Source organism: Symphalangus syndactylus, chromosome 12, assembly GCF_028878055.3.
Source record: "Symphalangus syndactylus isolate Jambi chromosome 12, NHGRI_mSymSyn1-v2.1_pri, whole genome shotgun sequence".
Taxonomy (NCBI): Eukaryota; Metazoa; Chordata; class Mammalia; order Primates; family Hylobatidae; genus Symphalangus; species Symphalangus syndactylus.
In genome coordinates, this window is record NC_072441.2 from 73,518,612 (window position 1) to 73,538,344 (window position 19,733).

The 19,733-nt window shown below is 41.1% G+C and overlaps 1 protein-coding gene across 2 annotated transcripts in view; it reads right to left on the reverse strand.

Moving 5' to 3' along the window:
* RNF115 (ring finger protein 115) overlaps positions 1–19,733 on the reverse strand; it is a 90,279-nt gene that overhangs the window by 27,456 nt on the left and 43,090 nt on the right. For both annotated transcript variants that reach the window (XM_063625947.1, XM_063625948.1), the window contains one exon: positions 6,990–7,198. In XM_063625947.1, the coding sequence (XP_063482017.1) occupies positions 6,990–7,198 (209 nt within the window). The remainder of the gene's footprint in view (positions 1–6,989; positions 7,199–19,733) is intronic.

Below are 19,733 nucleotides of genomic sequence, written 5' to 3' on the forward strand. Positions count from 1 at the left end.
TTCTAGCCTGGGAAACAAAGTGAGATCCTGTTTCCCCAACCCCCGACCCCTAAAAAAGAGAGATTGGTGCTCCTTGACAAAGCAGCTTGAATAAAAACACTAGAAAACATTAGAAAACCTACTTGTTAATAAAATGCATTAACTGTTTAAGGGAGAAAAACTCTAAGGTCATTTTGATAGGACTGCAAAGGGCATGTGACAAAATCATTAGTCATTCTTAATTAAAAGCCCCTAATAAATTATGAATAAAATTAAACTTTCTTAGTGTGATAGTGCATATATTAGGAACCAAAAGCAAACAAGTTTAACAAAGAAACACTAATTCATTCTCACTGAAGTCAGGAAAAAGACAAGGATGCCTATATTAAACAACTTTGTTTAGGTAGTATGGTCAATATAACAGATAAGAAAAATAAGAGGCATAAACATTGGAAAGAAAAACACAATATTTGAGGATGATAGGAGTGCTAACTAGAAAACTAAAGAGAATAAAATGAAAAACTATTACAGTTAATAAGAGAATTGAATTAAGTAACAAGATGAAGGGTAACAAAAAGCTTCCCAGCAATAATCAGTTAAAAAGTTAAATCAAACTATGAAACTTGACTGAATGATGAAAAAGTGTCCTGTATCTTCTACTCAATTGGCTGTGAACCTAAAACTGCTCTAAAAAATAAAGTCTTTAAAAAAGAAAGAAGAAGAAAGGGAGCAGACGAAGAAGGAAAAAGAAGGAAGAGGAAGAAAAGAGGAAGAGGAAGAAGATGGAAGAGAGAAGGAGAAACAAGAAAAGGGAGGAAGAAAAAGGAAGGAGGAGGAAGAGGAGGAAGAATGAGGAAGAAAGACTGAAAGAGGAAGGAGGAAGAAGAATGCAGGAGGAAGAGGAAGACAGAGGAAGAAGAAAAAAGAACCAAATAAACTGAGACCATGAGCCATGGGCCTGAGAAGTTTCAATATTACTAAAAAGTACTGGCTGGGCGCAGCGGCTCACACCTGTAATCCCAGCATTTTGGGAGGCCGAGGCAGGCAGATCACCTGAGGTCAAGAGTTCAAGACCAGCCTGGCTAACATGGCGAAACACTGTCTCTATTAAAAATACAAAAATTATCTGGGTGTGGTGGCGGATGCCTGTAATCCCAGCTACTCGGAAGGATGAGGCAGGAAGAATTGCTTGAATCGGGAGGCAGAGGTTGCACTAAGCCGAGATTGCACCACTGCACTCCAGCCTGGGCGACAGAGCGAGACTTTGTCTCAAAACAAAACAAAACAAAAGTACCACCTGTCCCCAAATTAATATATAAATTCAATGCACTTCCAATCAAAATCCTAATGGGATGGGAAAAGGGGCAGAGATTGAAAAACCGCACCTAAAATCCATTTGGAAGGGTAAACACAAGCGAAGCATTAATAAACTTTTGGTTCCTCAGCAAGCAAACTAAGAATTTTTTTTTTTTTTTTAAAGAAAAGAACAATAATGAGGGCCACCTTCCCTACCAGTTTTCAAATCATAGTATAAAATCATAGTGAGTACACCAGGATGGTACATGAATAGAAAACAAAAATAAAGACCTACAGCACATAATAGAGAATCCAGAAAGAGAAAGGTAAGTATGAAAATGTATACATAATAAAGGTGACATTTCAAATCAGATATGCTATATATTACGCTGTAAATAATTGGATATGCATATGGGGGGGATTAGATCTTTAACTCAAAAATACACAAAAATACTCCCCACCCACCAGAGATTTGGGCATAATGCCCAATCAGGGCCAGAAACCTTCCACAAAAGTCGATGGATGGGCAAGCCTGTAATCTCAGCACTTTGGGAGGCCATGGGTGGATCACTCGATGTCAGGAGTTTAAGACCAGCCTAGCCAACATGGTGAAACCCCATCTCTATTAAAAATGCAAAAAAAATTAGCTAGACATGGTGGCATGTGCCTGTAATTCTAGCTACTCAGGAGGCTGAGGCACAAGAATCGCTTGGACCTGGGAGGCAGAGGTTGCAGTGAGCTGAGACCACACCACTGTACTCCAGCCTGGGCAACAGAGCAAGGCTCTGTCTCAAAAAAAAAAAAAAAAAAAAAAAAAAAAAAAAAAAAAAAGTTGACAGATGGACATATCCTCTGGGATGAATCTTCCGTAATTCTTGTAAACTTGGAGCCACCACTGGCTATCTTTCATTTTACAAAGGGAGAGCCATCATGATAACACAGGAAAGCAGATTTGAGAGAGAAAGAATGACAGACAGATGAACATAACATATTGACTGACCATCTAGATCCACTTATAGACTTCTAATTTACATCAGTGCTTCTCAATGTCACTCCTAGGGAGTGATTTAGAAATCCGAGGGGGGCCGGGCGCGGTGGCTCAAGCCTGTAATCCCAGCACTTTGGGAGGCCGAGGCGGGTGGATCACGAGGTCAGGAGATCGAGACCATCCTGGCTAACACGGTGAAACCCCGTCTCTACTAAAAAAATACAAAAAAATTAGCCGGGCGTGCTGGCGGGCGCCTGTGGTCCCAGCTACTCGGGAGGCTGAGGCAGGAGAATGGCGTGAACCCAGGAGGTGGAGGTTGCGGTGAGCCGAGATCGCGCCACCGCACTCCAGCCTGGGGGACAGAGAAAGACTCCGTCTCAAAAAAAAAAAAAAAAAAAAAAGAAATCCGAGGGGGACAGTTTTGCTAGTCACAATAAATGGTAGGTACCATTCACATTTACTAAGCAGGAAAAATGAGTGCCAGCTACCCTGCAATAAACAGGACAGCCAGGCCCAACAAAGAACTGTCCTCCAACATGCATATTCTGAACATTCTGCCTGGACATTCATTTGGTGAAAAACTACCTATAATTAACTGAGACTAAATCCAGCTCCATTCCACACATAAATTATTTTCCATTTGGTTTTAATATATACTGAATTTTCCAGGAATATAACTATCGTGAAAACTGAGGGAAGTTTATGCTTCCCCACAAACCCCAGAAATTTCCTAAGAGTTCTTCACCATTTTGAAAAATTATATTATTGTACCAACAATGCTTGTGGCAGATGAACTGTAAATATAATCCTCTCGTACTGTCTGCATTTGTAGCTATCATCTTAATGATTCTATATACGGAAGCAAGCGCCTAATTTTTCATTTTGTCTCCCAGAATAGTTATGGCTAGGCATTTACACATTAAAATACATATATTCATATATTATTTTTGTTTCTCCTTTATATTAATTGAAGAACAGTATATATATGCACGTGTTTTTATTATGTTTTAAAGCTTATATTATCAATGAATTTCTAATCAGGATAGTAGAGGGCATTACAAGATAATTGTTATAAAAGGGAAATGTTGGGTCTGATATAGCTAACAACCATTTGAGTTATGTGAACCAACACATTCTAGTTTTTTGGTTTTTTTTGAGACAGAGTTGCGCTCTGTTGCCCAGGTTGGAGTGCAGTGGCGCAATCTTGGCTCACTACAACCTCCGCCTCCCAGGTTCAAGAGATTCTCCTGCCTTAGCCTCCCAAGTAGACGGGATTGCAGGCACATGCCACCATGCCCAGCTAATTTTTTTTATTTTTTGTAGAGATGTGGTTTTGCCGTGTTGGCCAGGCTGGTCTCGAACTGGCCTCAAGTGATCTACCCACCTCAGCCTCCCAAAGTGCTGGGATTACAGGCATGAGCCACTGCGCCTGGCTGGTTAGTTTTTTCTTAAGTTATATTAAATTGAATTTCTACCACTTGTAACCAAAAAGAGTTCTAACATAACCATAAAAAGCATTAAAGAAAATATAGAAATTAATTTTTTAATCTTGGAGTAAGAAGAGCCTTTTTTTTTTTTTTGAAAAAAGACCAGGACTCACTTTCTGTTGCCCAGGCTGGAGTGCACTGGCGCAATCACAGCTCAGTGCAGCCACAACCTCCCAGGCTTAAGCGATCCTCCCACTCATCCTCCGGAGTAGCTGGGACTACAGGTACATGCCACCATGCTCAGCTGATTTTTCATTTTTTGTGAAGATGAGGTCTTGCCATGTTGCCCAGGGTGATCTTAAATTCCTGGGCTCAAGCGATCCTCCCAGAAGTTTGAGACCAGCCTGGGCAATATAGTGAGACCCCATCTCTACAAAAAAATTTAAAAATTGGCCAAGCATTACAAGCATGGTGGTACATGCCTGTAATCCCAGCTACTTGGGAGGCTAAGGCAGGAGGATTGTGTGAGCCCAGAAGTTCGAGGTTCAGTGAGCTACGATCATGCCATTCTACTCCAGCCCGGGCAACAGAGCAAGACTCTGTTGCAAAATAAATAAATAAAGAAGAAGAAGAAAAAAAGGTAATTTCAAGGCGTAAGAAAAAAGATTAAAAGGGTTGAATTCAGTGAACTAGATCTATTCAATAAGGATTTTAAAGTATCCACTGGGTCTGCAATTATTAATAGAAGGTTGCCAGGGATTTTAGTGAAAGGAGGGCCAGACTACAGTAGGTAGAAGACTAATGAAAGATAAAAAAGTAAACACAAACAACTCTTAAGAAATCTTATTGAAAAGAAAAGGAAAAAGATTACTAGGCAGTAACTGGGACAGTAATTCTCAATTCTGGCTACAATAACTTTAGGAGCTTTTAAAAATGACCAATGCCTGGTTTCACCCAGACTAATAAAATCACAGTCCCTGGGGATGGAGTCCAGGTACCAGTTTAAAAGATATCCTCAGTGACAATAATGTACAGCCAGGATTGAAAAACACAGAGCTAAAGAGTAAAACGGTGACCAAGGGGCATTAACTGGGAAAGAAAGCAGGAAGAGGAAGATGGATGATACAAAATCCCAGATGAAACAGCTAGAGAATGGGTCACAACATGGGCTGATAGGCTTGCCTTGAAAAAAACAAAGGACACCTCATCTCAGGAGGCTGGAGGGAGAAATGAAAGTTGATATAGAGAAGCTGGGCACAGGGATTTGGGGAGTTCATGCCCAAGGCCCCAATTTTCATAAACGAGAATATAAATCAGCTTCTGAGGATCAGCTATTGGATAGAAAATTTGAAGAATGAAATTTAGTGAAAATTCAAAATATCTGTTGAGGGAATGCAAAACAAAAGCCTAATCAAAAGCATGAAATCTAGGGGAGATTAAATGCATCTTATTATCTGCAGGGGAATGATTGGGCACATTTATGTGACTTTTCTAAAGCAGTACTGAACCATCCCCTAGTAAAGGAGCAAGGAAAAGTGAATCACAGCACTGCTCCAAAATTGGCCATTTAGTGGGTGTAATGGAGGAAAAAAAAAAAAAGGATGCATAGGAGGTAAAAGTTTAAATGAACTGTAGTTGAGAAACTCAATAATGGGATCTCAAATCTCAAACAGAGAAGTGAAAGTAATCTACACACAGTTTAACTGGCACAGGATATAGCAGCTTTAACTCTGGGTGCCATAAGCTATTAAAACAATGTAAGATTTTACTGATTTTTGTCCTAGACAATCTCATTAAATCAGATTTCCCATATCCTGTATTTGTTCTATGAAGCGATGTCTGCAACTAACTTTGAAATGCACAAAACATAAGATGAACTAATGGAGAGATAGATGGATAGATATGTAATAAAGTAAGTATAGTAAAATGTTAATAAAGCCTAGAAGGTGTGCGTTGGGGGAGAGGGGGAGTGTAGGCTCTAGAACGGCACTGTTCAATAGAACTAAGATAATGGAAATTTTCTATAATATGTTCTATCAATTATGATAAGTATTAGCTACATGTGGCCAATGAGCACTAAAAATATAGCTATTTGGGATTGAGGTACTTTGAATTTTGAGTTTTATTAACTTTTGGTTAACTTAAACTTATATGGCTACATGCGGCTAGCAGCTACCATATGAGACAATGTCGCACTATATTCATATAGCCCTAGATTCAAGTCTTAGATCCACCAATGGCTGTTACTTTATTTCTCTGAGACTCAGTTAATTATTTTATAAAATGAAAACAGCAATAGCACCTATTCATACAAATTAAACAACATAAAGCGCATAAAGCATGAAGCACAGTCCTCTGCATATGGTGAACACTTAAAATTAACGTTTATTATTCCAACTAAATGAGATCCATGAGCAAAACCATCTATTTGACTCATCATTGTGTTCCTAGTGTCTAGTACAGTGCCCCATACAAAAGACACTCAACAAACATTACATGAATGTTTTTACAGTCACAAGACTTCATATTTATTCTATTAAATTTTTTTCCTTTCTTTACAAAAAGCAGATACTTGATTAAATTTCATGTTAAGTCCATTGTTCCAATCTGTTGAAATATTTAATCCTAATGCCTAATATATTTGATACCCTTTTGAAATTCTGATAAATATACAGCTATAGTTTGAATATGCCCTCCTCAAAAATTCATGTGTTGGAAACTTAATCCCCAATGGAGCAGTGTTGAATGGTGGAGACTTTAAGAGATGAATCTCCTATGAGTGGATTAAATGCCTTTATCCTGGAAGTGGATTAATTATTGTTGAGTGAGTTCCTAATAAAAGAATGAGTTTGGCACCTTTCTTTCTTGCTCATGCATGCTCTCTTGCCCTTCTGCCTTCCAACATGGAATGACACAGCAAGAAGGCCCTCACCAGACGTGGATCCCTCAACCTTGGACTTCCCAGCCTCCAGAAATATAAGAAATGAATCTCTGTTCTTTATAAATCACCCAGTCTCAGGTATTCTGCTATAGCTACACAAAATGGACTGAGACACGTATCATCTATATATTAATCTGAGACATTAATAAAAATGTTAATCAGAGACATAACATTTCTCACTCTCTGGTTTATCACTGGGTGAGTACTAACATTCAATTTAGCTTCACTTTCATCCCTTCTACATATGTCCATCTTGTCCACAAAGTTAATAAGTATGAGACCCTTATAAAGATTAGATTATACCAATTTGTCCTTCATTGAAACTACCTTAAAAAGAACTTAAAATACAACAACTCACCCTTCAATAGCTGGAGATCTGTCGGGACGAGAACTTCCTCGAGATCTGTATCTCCGACCCAATGGCAACCGTGGAGGTCTTGCTCCCCAGAAGTCAGTGTGAGTCTGGTGACCCCTTTCATTGGCTCTATTATCTTGGTCCAGTGGATTGCTACTTAGAAAGGGTCTAAAATCTTGAAAAAACATCGTGTGATCCAAATGGCCCCAAAGCTAGTAAAGACCAGAAATAAGTCACATGTTAGAAAAATCAATCAATAAACACCTGGATTGTTTACAGTTTTTTATATTACAAATGGCCACTGTGAATATTACTGTATGTCTTCTTCTGCAGAGGTACCAGAGTTTCTATATTTTTGGTCTGTAAAACTATTATATGATCTATACATCTTCAACTTTACTGGGTAACGACAAATTGTTTTCCAAACTGGTTGTAGCAATTTAAACACCCACCAAGTGTTTAAGAGTTTCTACTGTGCCATATCCTGGCAAGCACTCGATATCACAGGACTTTTTTTAAAAAAAGTTTTTAACAATTGGTGAACAGAAAATGATTTTCCATTGTGGGGTTTTTGGTTTTGCTGTGTAAGAAAAATTACAAATGTTTAATTAAAATGCGTATGTTTCAGTCCTATGCCAAAAAGGAAATTTAATAGATCGGTGGTGAGTCTGAAGACTCCTTTTAGCATTTCTTACAGGGCAGGTCTATTAATAATGAAGTCCCCTCAGCTATTGTTTATCTGGGTATGTCATGATTTCTTCTTAATTCCTGAAGGATAGTTTTGCCAGATTTAGAATTCTTGGTTGGCAGGTCTGTCTTTCATCACTTTAAATATGTCATCCCACTGCCTTCTAGCCTCCATGGTTTCCGCTAAGAAATCAACAGAAATTCATCTTAAGATCCCTTATATGTTACAAGTTGCTTCTCTCTTGCTGCTTCCAAGATTCTCTCTTTATCTCTGGCTTCGGAAATTTTAATTATAATGCGTCTTGTATGGATGTCTTTGAGTTTATCCTTCTTGGCTGTTAGCTGAGCTTCTTGGATGTGTATATTCATGTCTTGTCAAATTTGAAATGGTTTTGGCAATTATTTCTTAAACATGTTTTCTGCACCTTTGTCCCTCTCCTTACCATGATACATATGTTGGTATCCCACACATCTCCTGGACTCTGTTCATTTTTCTTCAATCTTTTAAATGTGTGCTCTTCAAACTATATAATTTCAGTGGACCTATCTTCAAGTTTGCTGATTCTTCTGTCTGCTCATATCTTTTGTTGAGCTCCCCTAGTGAATTTTCATTTCAATTATTGTAACCTTCAGCTCCAAAATTTCTCTTTGCCTACTTTTAGAAATTTCTCTTTATTGATATTTTCTATTTGTGGAGACATTATTATCTTGAATTCCTTTAGTTCTTTGTCCATGGTGTCCTTTAGCTCTTTGAGTATACTTAAGACAGCTGAGTTAAAGTTTCTGTCTAGTAATTCTAGTATTAGTGCTTCCTCGGGGTAGTTTCTGTTCATTTCTTTTTTCTTGTGAATGAAGCATATTTTCTAGATTCTTCACATGCTTTGTAATTTTTTTTTAAAAAACTGAATATTTATAATGTGTAAAAAATAAAACAAAAACAAAAAGATATGGGTGCAGTGGTGTGTGCCTGTAATTCCAGCTACTCAGGAAGCTGAAGTGGAAGGATCGCTTGAGCCAACGAGTTGAAGATTAGCCTGAGCAACATAGCAAGACCACATTTCAAAACAAATAAACCAAAAAGAAAAAAAAAGAAACAAAAAAAGAAAAAGAAAAGTAAAATGCTCACCAGGTCTCTGCTGATTAGCTGTTGGGGCACTCCTTCAAAACTTAGCCAGGGCCTTTATAAATCTACCTTAATATTCACTTCCTGTTTGTGTTGAACCTAAAGACAAGCCAGAGGTGAAAGCTAATGGCCTTCTCAGGTTTTTTCTGAGCACGCATACTGCCCCGAGCTGTGCACTTGGATTTCTAGTTTCTCATCCACAATAGCTTTTCAAAGCTCCTATTCCTCCACAAAAACACTCTACAGCTTTTCCTCTCAGGCTTTCCATATCTTATTGTTTGCCCTGTTTTTTTTGTTTTGTTTTTTTTTTTGGTTTTTTTGTTTGTTTTTTGCCCCTGGTGGCAGTCCTTCGGGGAAAGGACAAAACAGAACACACAATCCCTTAGGAGGAAGAGTGTCCACTCTCTGGAATCAGGCACCAGCATAGGGAGCACAGGCTGTCATCATCAAGACTGCAGCCATACCAGGAAGGGAGGTGAGGCTAGGGTAAGCTAAAATGCCACAAAGATCTCTTATCTTGTTTCAGTGCCCTTTCTTCTGGCGAAGTATTTGCTTGGCTGCTGTAAAGCTTTATCTTTCCAGAGTTCTGATAAGCTAAATTCTGACTTTTCTGTCAAGGTGTTTGGTGTTTCTACAGAGGGATGACCCCCAGAAGCCCTACTCTACCATTTTCGCTGACAGCATCCTGTCCTTGTGGTTTTAGTTTGCTTTCCCTGATACGAATATACCAATAAGGCTAAACATCTTGTCATGTAATATTTACCAGCCATTCATTTGTCTTCTCTTTCCCCAGCCTTTTTTTTTTTTTTTTTTTTGGTGTTTTAGAAATCCAGACATTTCGGCCAGGTGCGGTGGCTCACGCCTGTAATCCCAGCACTTTGGGAGGCCGAGGCGGGCGGATCACAAGGTCAGGAGATCGAGACCATCCTGGCTAATACGGTGAAACCCCGTCTCTACTAAAAATACAAAAAATTAGCCAGGTGAGGTGGCCGGCGCCTGTAGTCCCAGCTACACGGGAGGCTGAGGCAGGAGAATGGCGTGAACCCGGGGGGGCGGAGCCTGCAGTGAGCCGAGATCGCGCCACTGCACTCCAGCCTGGGTGAAAGAGCGACACTCCTTCTCAAAAAAAAAAAAAAGAAATCCAGACATTTCTCTGTTTTTTTTTTTTTCTTTTTTTCCTTTTTGAAATGGAGTCTTGCTCTGTCGCCCAGGCTGGGGTGCAGTGGCACGATCTCGGCTCACTGCAACCTGCACCTCCTGGGTTCAAGCCATTCTCCTGCCTCAGCCTCCCGAGAAGCTGGGATTACAGGCATGTGACACCACGCCCGGCTAATTTTTTATATTTTCAGTAGAGATGGGGTTTCACCATGTTGGCCAGGCTGGTCTCGAACTCCTGACCTCAAGTGATCCGCCCACCTCGGCCTCCCAAAGCGCTGGGATTACAGGCGTGAGCCATGGTGCCCAGCCACATTTATTTCTTAAATTTAAAATTTCTTCTTGTTAAATCACACTGAGTTTACTTTTTCAGTACTCATCAGTTGTTTCAACTAAATCAGTTTTAAATCTCTATTCTTTCTCTTTTATGTCTTGTCTTGTTTCATGTCTTTTGTCCATTTTCATATTGAACTGACTTTCTAATTGCCTTAGTATCTTTTTTTAAAATTCTATATTTTAATAGTTAATTCCTGGTAACAGAAATGCAACCGATTTTTGTACATTGACCTTAGTATACAGAAAATTTGCTGAACTCTTAATAATTCTAATAATTTGTGTACATAGAAAACCCAAAAACAGGCTGGGCACAGTGGCTTATGCTTGTAATCCCAGCACTTTGGGAGGCCAAGGCAGGAGGATTGCTTGAGCCCAGGAGTTCAAGACCAGTCTGGGCAACATAGTGAGATCCTGTCTCTACAAAAAACTTGAACGTTAGCTAAGTGTGGTAGCATGCACCCGATGTTCCAGCTACTCAGGAGGCTGAGTGGGGAAGATCACTTGAACCCAGGATCTTGAGCTCAAGCTCATGAGGTCGAGGTTACAGTGAGCTATACAGAAACCTAATTATATGCTATGTTTTTTCTTATACATACATACCTACGGTAAAGTTTAATTTATAACTTACAACTTAATTTATAACTTAGACATAGTAAGAAATTAACAACAGTAATAAAACAGAACAGTTATAACAATATATAATAATAAAAGTTTTGTGAATGTGGTCTTTTTTTTTTTTGAGACAAGGTCTCAACTCTGTCGCTCAGGCTGGAGTGCAACGGCATGATCATGGTTCACTGCAGCCTCAATCTCCTAGGCTCAAGTGATCCTCCCACCTCAATCCCCCAAGTAGCTAGGACTACAGGGATGTACCATCACACTCAGCTAATTAAAAAAAAAATTTCTTTTTAGAGATGAGGTCTAATTTTGTGGCTGGTCTCAAACATCTGGCTTAAAGTAATCCTCCTGCCTCGGCCTCCCAAAGTACTGGGATTGAACCATGAGTCTCTGTGCCCCACTTTAAAATATCTTATTATAGCCGGGCGCAGTAGCTCAAGCCTATAATCCAGCACTTTGAGAGGCTAAGGCGGGGGGGGCGCGTGGTCACTGAGGCCAGGAGTTAGAGACCAGCCTGGCCAACATGGTGAAACCTTGTCTCTACTAAAAAAATAAAAAAATTAGCCAGGCATGGTGGCATACGCCTGTAGTCCCAGCTACTCAGGAGGCTCAGGCATGAGAATCGCTCAAACCCAGGAGGCGGAGGTTGCAGTGAGCCGAGATCACTCCATGGCACTTCAGCCTGGGCAACAGAGCAAGACCCTGTCTCAAAAAAATAAAAATAAAAATAAATAAAATATCTTATTGTAGTATACTCACCTGTTTTCAGGCCATGGTTGACCACAGGGTAAGGCGGGGGGGGGGCTACTGTACCAATTTAGACTCCTACCAGAGTATAAAAGCTTACATTTACCCCTACTCTGACCAACTTTTTTTTTTTTTTTTTTTTTTTGAGAAGGAGTCTCGCTCTGTCACCCAGGCTGGAGTGCAGTGGCACCATCTTGGCTCACTGCATACTCTGCCTCCCAGGTTCAAGCCATTCTGCTGCCTCAGCCTCCAGAGTAGCTGGGATTACAGGTGTCTGCCACCATGCCCGACAAATTTTTGTATTTTCAGTAGAGATAGGGTTTCACCATGTTGGCCAGACTGGTCTTCAACTCCTGACCTCAGGAGATCCACCTGCCTCGGCCTCCCAGAATGCTGCAATTACAGGCATGAGCCACTGCACCCGGCCTGACCAACATTTTTAAAAAGTTTTAAAAATTCTAATATATAAGCTGAAGAACAAAAAGTAATGTGCAGAGTAAAAACATCAATTAGATTTCTAGGCCAGGCACAGTGGCTCACATCTGTAATCCCAGCACTTTGGGAGGCTGAGGCGGGTGGATCACCTGAGGTGAGGAGTTCAAGACCAGCCTAGCACGGTGAAACCCTGTCTCTACTAAAAATACAAAAAGGTAGCTGGGCGTGGTGGAGCATGCCTGCAATCCCAGCTACTTGGGAAGCTGAGGCAGGACAATTGCTTGAACCCAGGAGGCAGAGGTTGCAGTGAGCCAAGATCGCGCCATTGCACTCCAGCCTGGGCAACAAGAGTGACACTGTCTCCAAACAAAAAGATTTCTCTAAATACTGGTGACGTAAAACACCTTTTCATTTTAACTGCCATTTGCGCTTCTTATCAAATCTGCCTTATTTCCCTTTACTTTCTAGTTATAGTCTTCATCTATTAGAGATCACTGGTTTCTAGTCTGAAAAATGGTCTAGAACACAAGAATTCTCTTGACCCAAAATTCCAAAGTAAATGTGACATTTAAAAACCTAAAACTATACTTGTCTTCAATAAGCGAAAAAGTACGAGCAGACTCTTCCATGTTCTCAATCATCTATCTCACTAAGGTGAATTACAAGAAGAAATCTATGATTCCCTTACTGTATACAATTCCACACATTTGCTCACAGAAAACAACGCTCAAAGTAACCATTAGTTTCATTATAATATAAAAATGAAATATTTAAAATCTTGACTGGAAGAAAAGTCAAGCACCAAGTTCATAATAATCTGCTTTGATATTAACATACTTTAGATGACTATAAATTGTTACCGTACCTAATAATATATAAAATTTCTAAAGGATCCATGCTTAAAAGCAGCTTCAACATCAGCATGAGGCATTTTTCTACTAGTATACAAAGTGCAAATTAGTGCAAATTAATAGTAACAGTCAATGTATTGTGGCCTATTTTAATCTCAAAATAATAGTGTACCCTGACCAAAGAACACGGGATAGAAAAGCACACCTCACAAATTTATACCAAATCAGCACTAAGGATAAAAATAGCTTCAGGTCATTTGTCTCTGAGTAGACTTAGATAAGCATAAAAGAAAAAAAAATAGCTCATATAACAAAACTGGGTATTCAGGACACAGCTTACATAAGTAAAAACTAATAGAGAACACTATCACAGAGTTTTGCTAAAACAGTCTAAAGAATCACAGAGACAGTTTGACAAGTTTTGCCTTGAAAAACTGAAGACGTTACTCTGAATATAAGTACAACGACAATATTTCTGAAAATATTTGGGGTGAACTATTTACACATTCAAAATAAAAAACAGGATGGACAATATCTTCCATTTAGCAGAACTTGCTCTACACTAACCATGATCACATCAGCACTTCTTAAAATATTATGGCCTGTTCCTCAATGAGTTAAACAGTTACCATATGACCCAGCAATTTCACTCCTAGTTATATAACCAAGAAAATTAAAAACATATGATCACACAAAAACTTGTACAAAAATATTTACAGCAGCATTATTATTCATAACAGGCAAAAAGTGTAAACAACCTAAATGTCCATCAACTGATGAAGAATAAATAAAATGTGGAATATCCATACAATGTAGTATTATGCAGCCATAAAAATGAAGTACTGATACATGCTACAGCATGGATGAACCTTGAAAACAGTATTCTAAGTAGAAAAGAGTCAGTCACAAAGGTTCACATATTGCATGATTTCATTTATAACAAATATCCTCTATAGGCAAATCCATAGAGACAGAAAATAGATTAGTGGTTGCCTAGGGCTGAGAGAACTGTGGAGAAATACGTAGTGAATACTAATGTGTATGGGGATTCTTTTGGGGATGATGAAAAAGTTCTAAATCAGTGGTAATGGTTGTACAACTCTGTGAATATACTAAAACCACTTAGCTGTATACTTTAACAGGGTGAATTACACAGTATATGAATTATATCTCAAAAAATAATATTAGAGTCTATAAAGATGAGTCAATTAAGGGTAAATAATTTTATAATTATTAACCTTAGAAATGTAATCTCAAAAAAGTTCACAGGCGATTTTGTGAAAACATTAAATCAAAGTAAGGAAGATACTCATCACCCCAAAATGTTTCCTCCTGTGACTTTGTAATCCTTCCCTCCTGCCTATCCCATCTCCAAGCAACCCCGATCTTTCTGTGGTTTGCATTTTCTAGAATTTTATGTAAAGGGCATCATATTGTATGTACTCTTCAACAGAGGAATGATGTAGCTGATTAGTGAATAGCAAAATCTAATCTCTAATGATTTCGCATTTCTCCAGCAAGTGGAGTTCATGTATTAGGAAGTTGCACAAATGCAAAATAAGTTGTTCTGATTATGTGTGCCTGCTTTGCAGCCTCTAATTCTCAGGTAGGTCATCCTGTATAAACTTAGGATGTCCATTTGGCCACAATTCAACTTTGTGTTCCAATTCAGCTGAATAAAAATTAAATTTTTATATCCATCTGTCTGGTGTTCTATGTTTTATTTCTCAGTATGTTCTAGACTCAGGTAGAGGAAGTATGATCAATGATCAACCATCATATATAACTAGACATGCCTAACACAGGATAATAGTTTAATAAATATAATGTAGCCATTAAAGAATATGAAGTCCCAAATATTTTTTTTTTTTTTTTTTTTTTTTTGAGACAGGGTCTCACTCTGACACCCAGGCTGGGGTGCAGTGGCACGATCTCAGCTCACTGCAACCTCTGCCTCCCAGGCGCAAGAGATTCTCCCACCTCCGCTTCTCGAGTAGCTGGGACTACAGGCATATGCCACTACACCTGGCTAACTTTTTATTTTTATTTTTGTAGAGACAGGGTTTTACCATGTTGCCCAGGCTGGTCTTGAACTCCTGGGCTCAAACGATCCGCCTGCCTCCGCCCTCCCCAAGTGCTAGGATTACAAGCGTGAGCCACCACGTCCAGCTATAATTCTAATAACTATAGAGAGACAAGTAAAAGGTTTATGACATAATACCAAGTAAATTTTTAGAGGCAGAAATACAATATACTCTTTTGACAGCAACTCTAAACAGTTTTGAGGTATGCACATGAGAAATGAGAAGTATTTTGCTAAAAAATGCATAAAGCTATAATCCAGTAATGAGAATATGGGATATTTCTCATTTATTTATTTATTTATTTATTTATTTATTTATATATGGAGTCTCCCTCTGTTGCTCAAGCTAGCATGCAGCGGCACAATCTCAGCCCACTGTAACCTCCGCCTCCCGGGTTCAAGCGATTCTCCTGCCTCAGCCTCTTGAATAGCTAGGATTACAGGTGCCTGCCACCACACCCGGCTAATTTTTGTATTTTTAGTAAAGATAGGGTTTCATCACATTGGACAGGCTGGTCTGGAACTCCTGACCTCAAGTGATCTGCATGACCGGCCAATATTTCTCATTTTTAAAAAAGCTTAGGCCCAGGCACGGTGGCTCATGCCTGTAATCCCAGCACTCTGGGAGGCCAAGACGAGAGGATGACCTCAGGTCAGGAGTTCCAGACCAGCCTGGCCAACGTGGTAAAACCCCATCTCTACTAAAAATACAAAAATTAGCCGGGTTTGGTGGCAGGGGCCTGTAATCCAAGCTACTCGGGAGGCTGGGGTGAGAGAATCACTCGAACCCAGGAGGTGGAGGTTGCAGTAAGCCGAGATCGTGCCACTGCACTCCAGCCTGGGCAACAGAGCAAGACTCCATCTCAAAAAAACAAACAAAAAAAAAGCTTAAGGTTGTTATTTTTCAGTAACTATGGCTTAGGACAAAATCTGAAAGGAAATGTATGGAAAAGGGAGCTTTTAGAATAGTGAAACGCTGCCAGTCGCGGTGGCTCACGCCTGTAATCCCAGCACTTTGGGAGACCAAGGCAGGCGGATCACGAGGTCAGGAGATCGAGACCATCCTGGCTAACACAGTGAAACCCCGTCGCTACTAAAAATACAAAAAATTAGCCAGGTGTGGTGGCACGTGCCTGTGGTCCCAGCTACGCAGGAGGCTGAGGCAGGATAATCGCTTGAACCCAGAAGGCGGAGGTTGCAGTGAGCCGAGATTGCGCCACTGCACTCCAGCCTGGGCAACAGAGTGAGACTCCGTCTAAAAAAAAAAAAAAATAGTGAAACTCAAGATACATATTTTTAAATTTTTTACTGCCACTATAATACTGCTTATGTAACAAAAACAAATTTTATTTAAATACATATAAATCAGACAGCTCAGAGCACCCTGCCCTCTTGTGCATACCTGAGAGCTCTTTTTTCCAGAAAGCCATGTATCTTATTTTCTCCTAATCTGAAGCAGCAGCCAGAGCCACTCTTGCACTGAAGCAATCCATTCAGGTAAGCTGAGACTCTAAGATCAGATGACCCACTGGCACCAGGTCATGGTCAGAAGTTTGCAAGTAATCAATGAAACCCTCAGGTAGCTATGGGGCTCACTTTCTAGATTACCACCAGGAAGCTTAGTATAGCAATGTCTTCTCTCTACAAACTGCTAGCAACATTTTCAGATTCACTCTCCACCAGCCCTCACACATTATTCAAACACTGCTCCCATGTAACTGGCAACCCTCCCCTACTTTCTCTCTATCCTATTAGTCTCTTATCTCCCATCTCAGTCTCATCTTTTTAAAAAAATGTCAATACTGATTTTGTCAGAAATTTTCCTGGAATAAGCCTCTTCTAATATAGACAGTATTTTAAGAATTCAGCTATTAGTAAATGTTACTTATAGAAAATATCCACTTGATTGTACAAGCAGCTCCAGCTAAAGAAAAATAGAGCAAAACTGAGCATAAGTCTTTGCTGAAATTACCAACTAAAGCAGGGAAAAGAAAAACAACTTTAGTTTCTAGATATAATTTTATTTCTAAGTTTTTCCTTCAGGGCCATGAGCATAAAACCTTATAGCTTATGAATACTATTTTGAAATAATTTTCACATCTTTGCTTATCTAAATTCCACCTACTCTTCAAGGCTCCAGTGCAAGTTTTACCTTCACTATGAAGTCTTAATAATGGCTAAAATGTATCAAGCACTCACTAGATGGCAGGCACATTGCGGTCTACACACCTAGCATGTATTAACTCATTTAATCCTCATAACATCCCTATGAGGAAAGGATGATTATTTCCCAACTTACAGACAAGGAAACAAGAGAGGCACTGAGAGATTCTAAATAACTTTGCCCAGGTTACACAGCCAATAAGTGGCAGACACAGGATTTGAGCTCAGGCAATCTGGTTCCAGAGGCTGTGTTCTTAATCACTGTTATATGACCTCTCCTCAAGACCCTGGCCCACCTTCTCTCTTCCTTCTACTATACTTGTTACATATACCCTAGAATAAATTTATTATACTCTGTACACTTTTTCCTTTTTTTTTTTTTAGAGACAGTTTTGCTCTTATTGCCCAGGCTGGAGTGCAGTGGTGCAATCTCCGCTCACTGCAACCTCCACCTTCTGGGTTCAAGCAATTCTCCTGCCTCCGCCTCCCAAGTAGCTGGAATTACCAGCGCCCACCACCACGCCTGGCTAATTTTTTGTATTTTTTAGTAGAGATGGGGTTTCACCATGTTGGCCAGGCGGGTCTCGAACTCCCAACCTCCCGTGATCCACCTGCCTCGGCCTCCCAAAGTGCTGGGATTACAGGCGTGAGCCACCACGCCCAGCCTTCCTTGTTTTCTTAAGTGTTTGCACTTGCTCCACAACAAAATTTTAAGTTCCTTTCAGGCAAGGCAACTGTGACATTTACTTCCTGCCCCTATTTCTAGGAGAGTGCTATGTATGAAACATTCAGTATATACTTTCAGCCAGGCACAGTGACACCTGCCTGTAATCCCAGCTACTAGGGAACCTGAGGTGGCAGGATCACTTAAGCTCAGAAGTTCGAGTCCAGCCTGGGCAACATAGTAAGGCCCCATCTCTTAAACACACACACACACACACACACACACACACACACTTCTTAGCTGATTTATTAAAAATCCCTGGCAACCAACCAACCTTCCTTCCTTCCTTCTTTCTTTCCTTTTCTTTTCTTCCCTCTGTGACCCAGGCTGGAGTACACTCGGCTCGCTGCAAACTCCCTGCGTCCGGCTCCCGTGATTTTCCTGCCCCTGGGATCGCCGGCACGCGCCACCACCCCTCCCTGGTTATTCTCCTTTGGCTGGAGGCGTGGTTTCGCCATGTCGGCCAGGCTGGTCTCCAGCTCCTGACCTCCACTGGTCTGCCCGCCTCGGCCTCCCGAGGTGCTGGGACTGCAGACGGAGGCTCGCTCACTCGGTGCTCGGTGTTGCCCGGGCTGGAGTGCGGTGGCGTGGTCTTGGCTCGCTGCAGCCTCCGCCTCCCAGCCGCCTGCCTTGGCCTCCCAGGGTGCTGGGATTGCTGCCTCTGCCCGGCCGACGCCCCGTCTGGGAGGTGGGGAGCGTCTCTGCCTGGCCGCCACTCCGTCTAGGAAGTGAGGAACGTCTCTGCCTGGCCGCCCACCGTCTGGGATGTGAGGAGCGCCTCTGCTGGGCCGCCCACCGTCTGGGAAGTGAGGAGCGCCTCTGCCCGGCCGCCCCTTCTGGGATGTGAGGAGCGCCTCTGCCCGGCCAGCCCATCTGGGAAGTGAGGAGCGCCTCTGCCCAGCCACCCATCGTCCGGGATGTGAGGAGCGCCTCTGCCCGGCCGCCACCCCGTCTGGGAAGTGAGGAGCGTCTCTGCCCAGCTGCTCCGTCTGGGAAGAAGTGAGGAGCGCCTCTGCCCGGCCGCCCCGTCTGGGAAGTGAGGAGCGCCTCTGCCCGGCCGCACCTTCTGGGATGTGAGGAGCGCCTCTGCCCGGCCGCCCCGTCTGGGAAGTGAGGAGCGCCTCTGCCCGGCCGCCCCTTCTGGGATGTGAGGAGCGCCTCTGCCCGGCCGCCCCATCTGGGAGGTCTACCACAGAGGCCAGAAGCAATGTGGGGGCTGAACGTGGTGGCTCACGCCTGTAGTCCCAGTACTCTGGGAGGCCGAGGCGGGTTGATCACTTGAGGCTGGGAGTTCGAGACCAGCCTGGCCAACATGGCGAAACATATGAAAAATACAACTGACAAACCAACCAACCAACCAAGCGACAACAAAACAGGTCTACCCTGGAGTCATACTCTAATTTTTTCTATTTTCCTCCCTTTCTGATCCTTTATTCCACTTTCTTTTTCTTCCTCTTCCTTCTCCTTCTTCTTTGTCAAATAGAGGATTGAATTATTATCATTGATCCACACAAAGTCCCTCTCTCATTTATTTTCTTTAATTCCCACCCCCCATTTCTATTCCCCGTCTTCCCATGTGCAACCTTCCTAATATGTTTGATATGCATCTTTTTGTTTGTATGTACTTTTAGAAAATGTTTATTGTTTTGTGTGCAAAAATAAAAAAAAATAAAAAAAAAAATCCCTGGCAACATCTAAAGAACACGAAGTTACAAGCTATGAATCAGCAAAATTACTTTAACCCCTGATAACTCATGCCATCAGTGTCGGATTTAGCATTACTAAAGTTAGGAAACTGACTACATATATTTATTTTTCTTCTTAC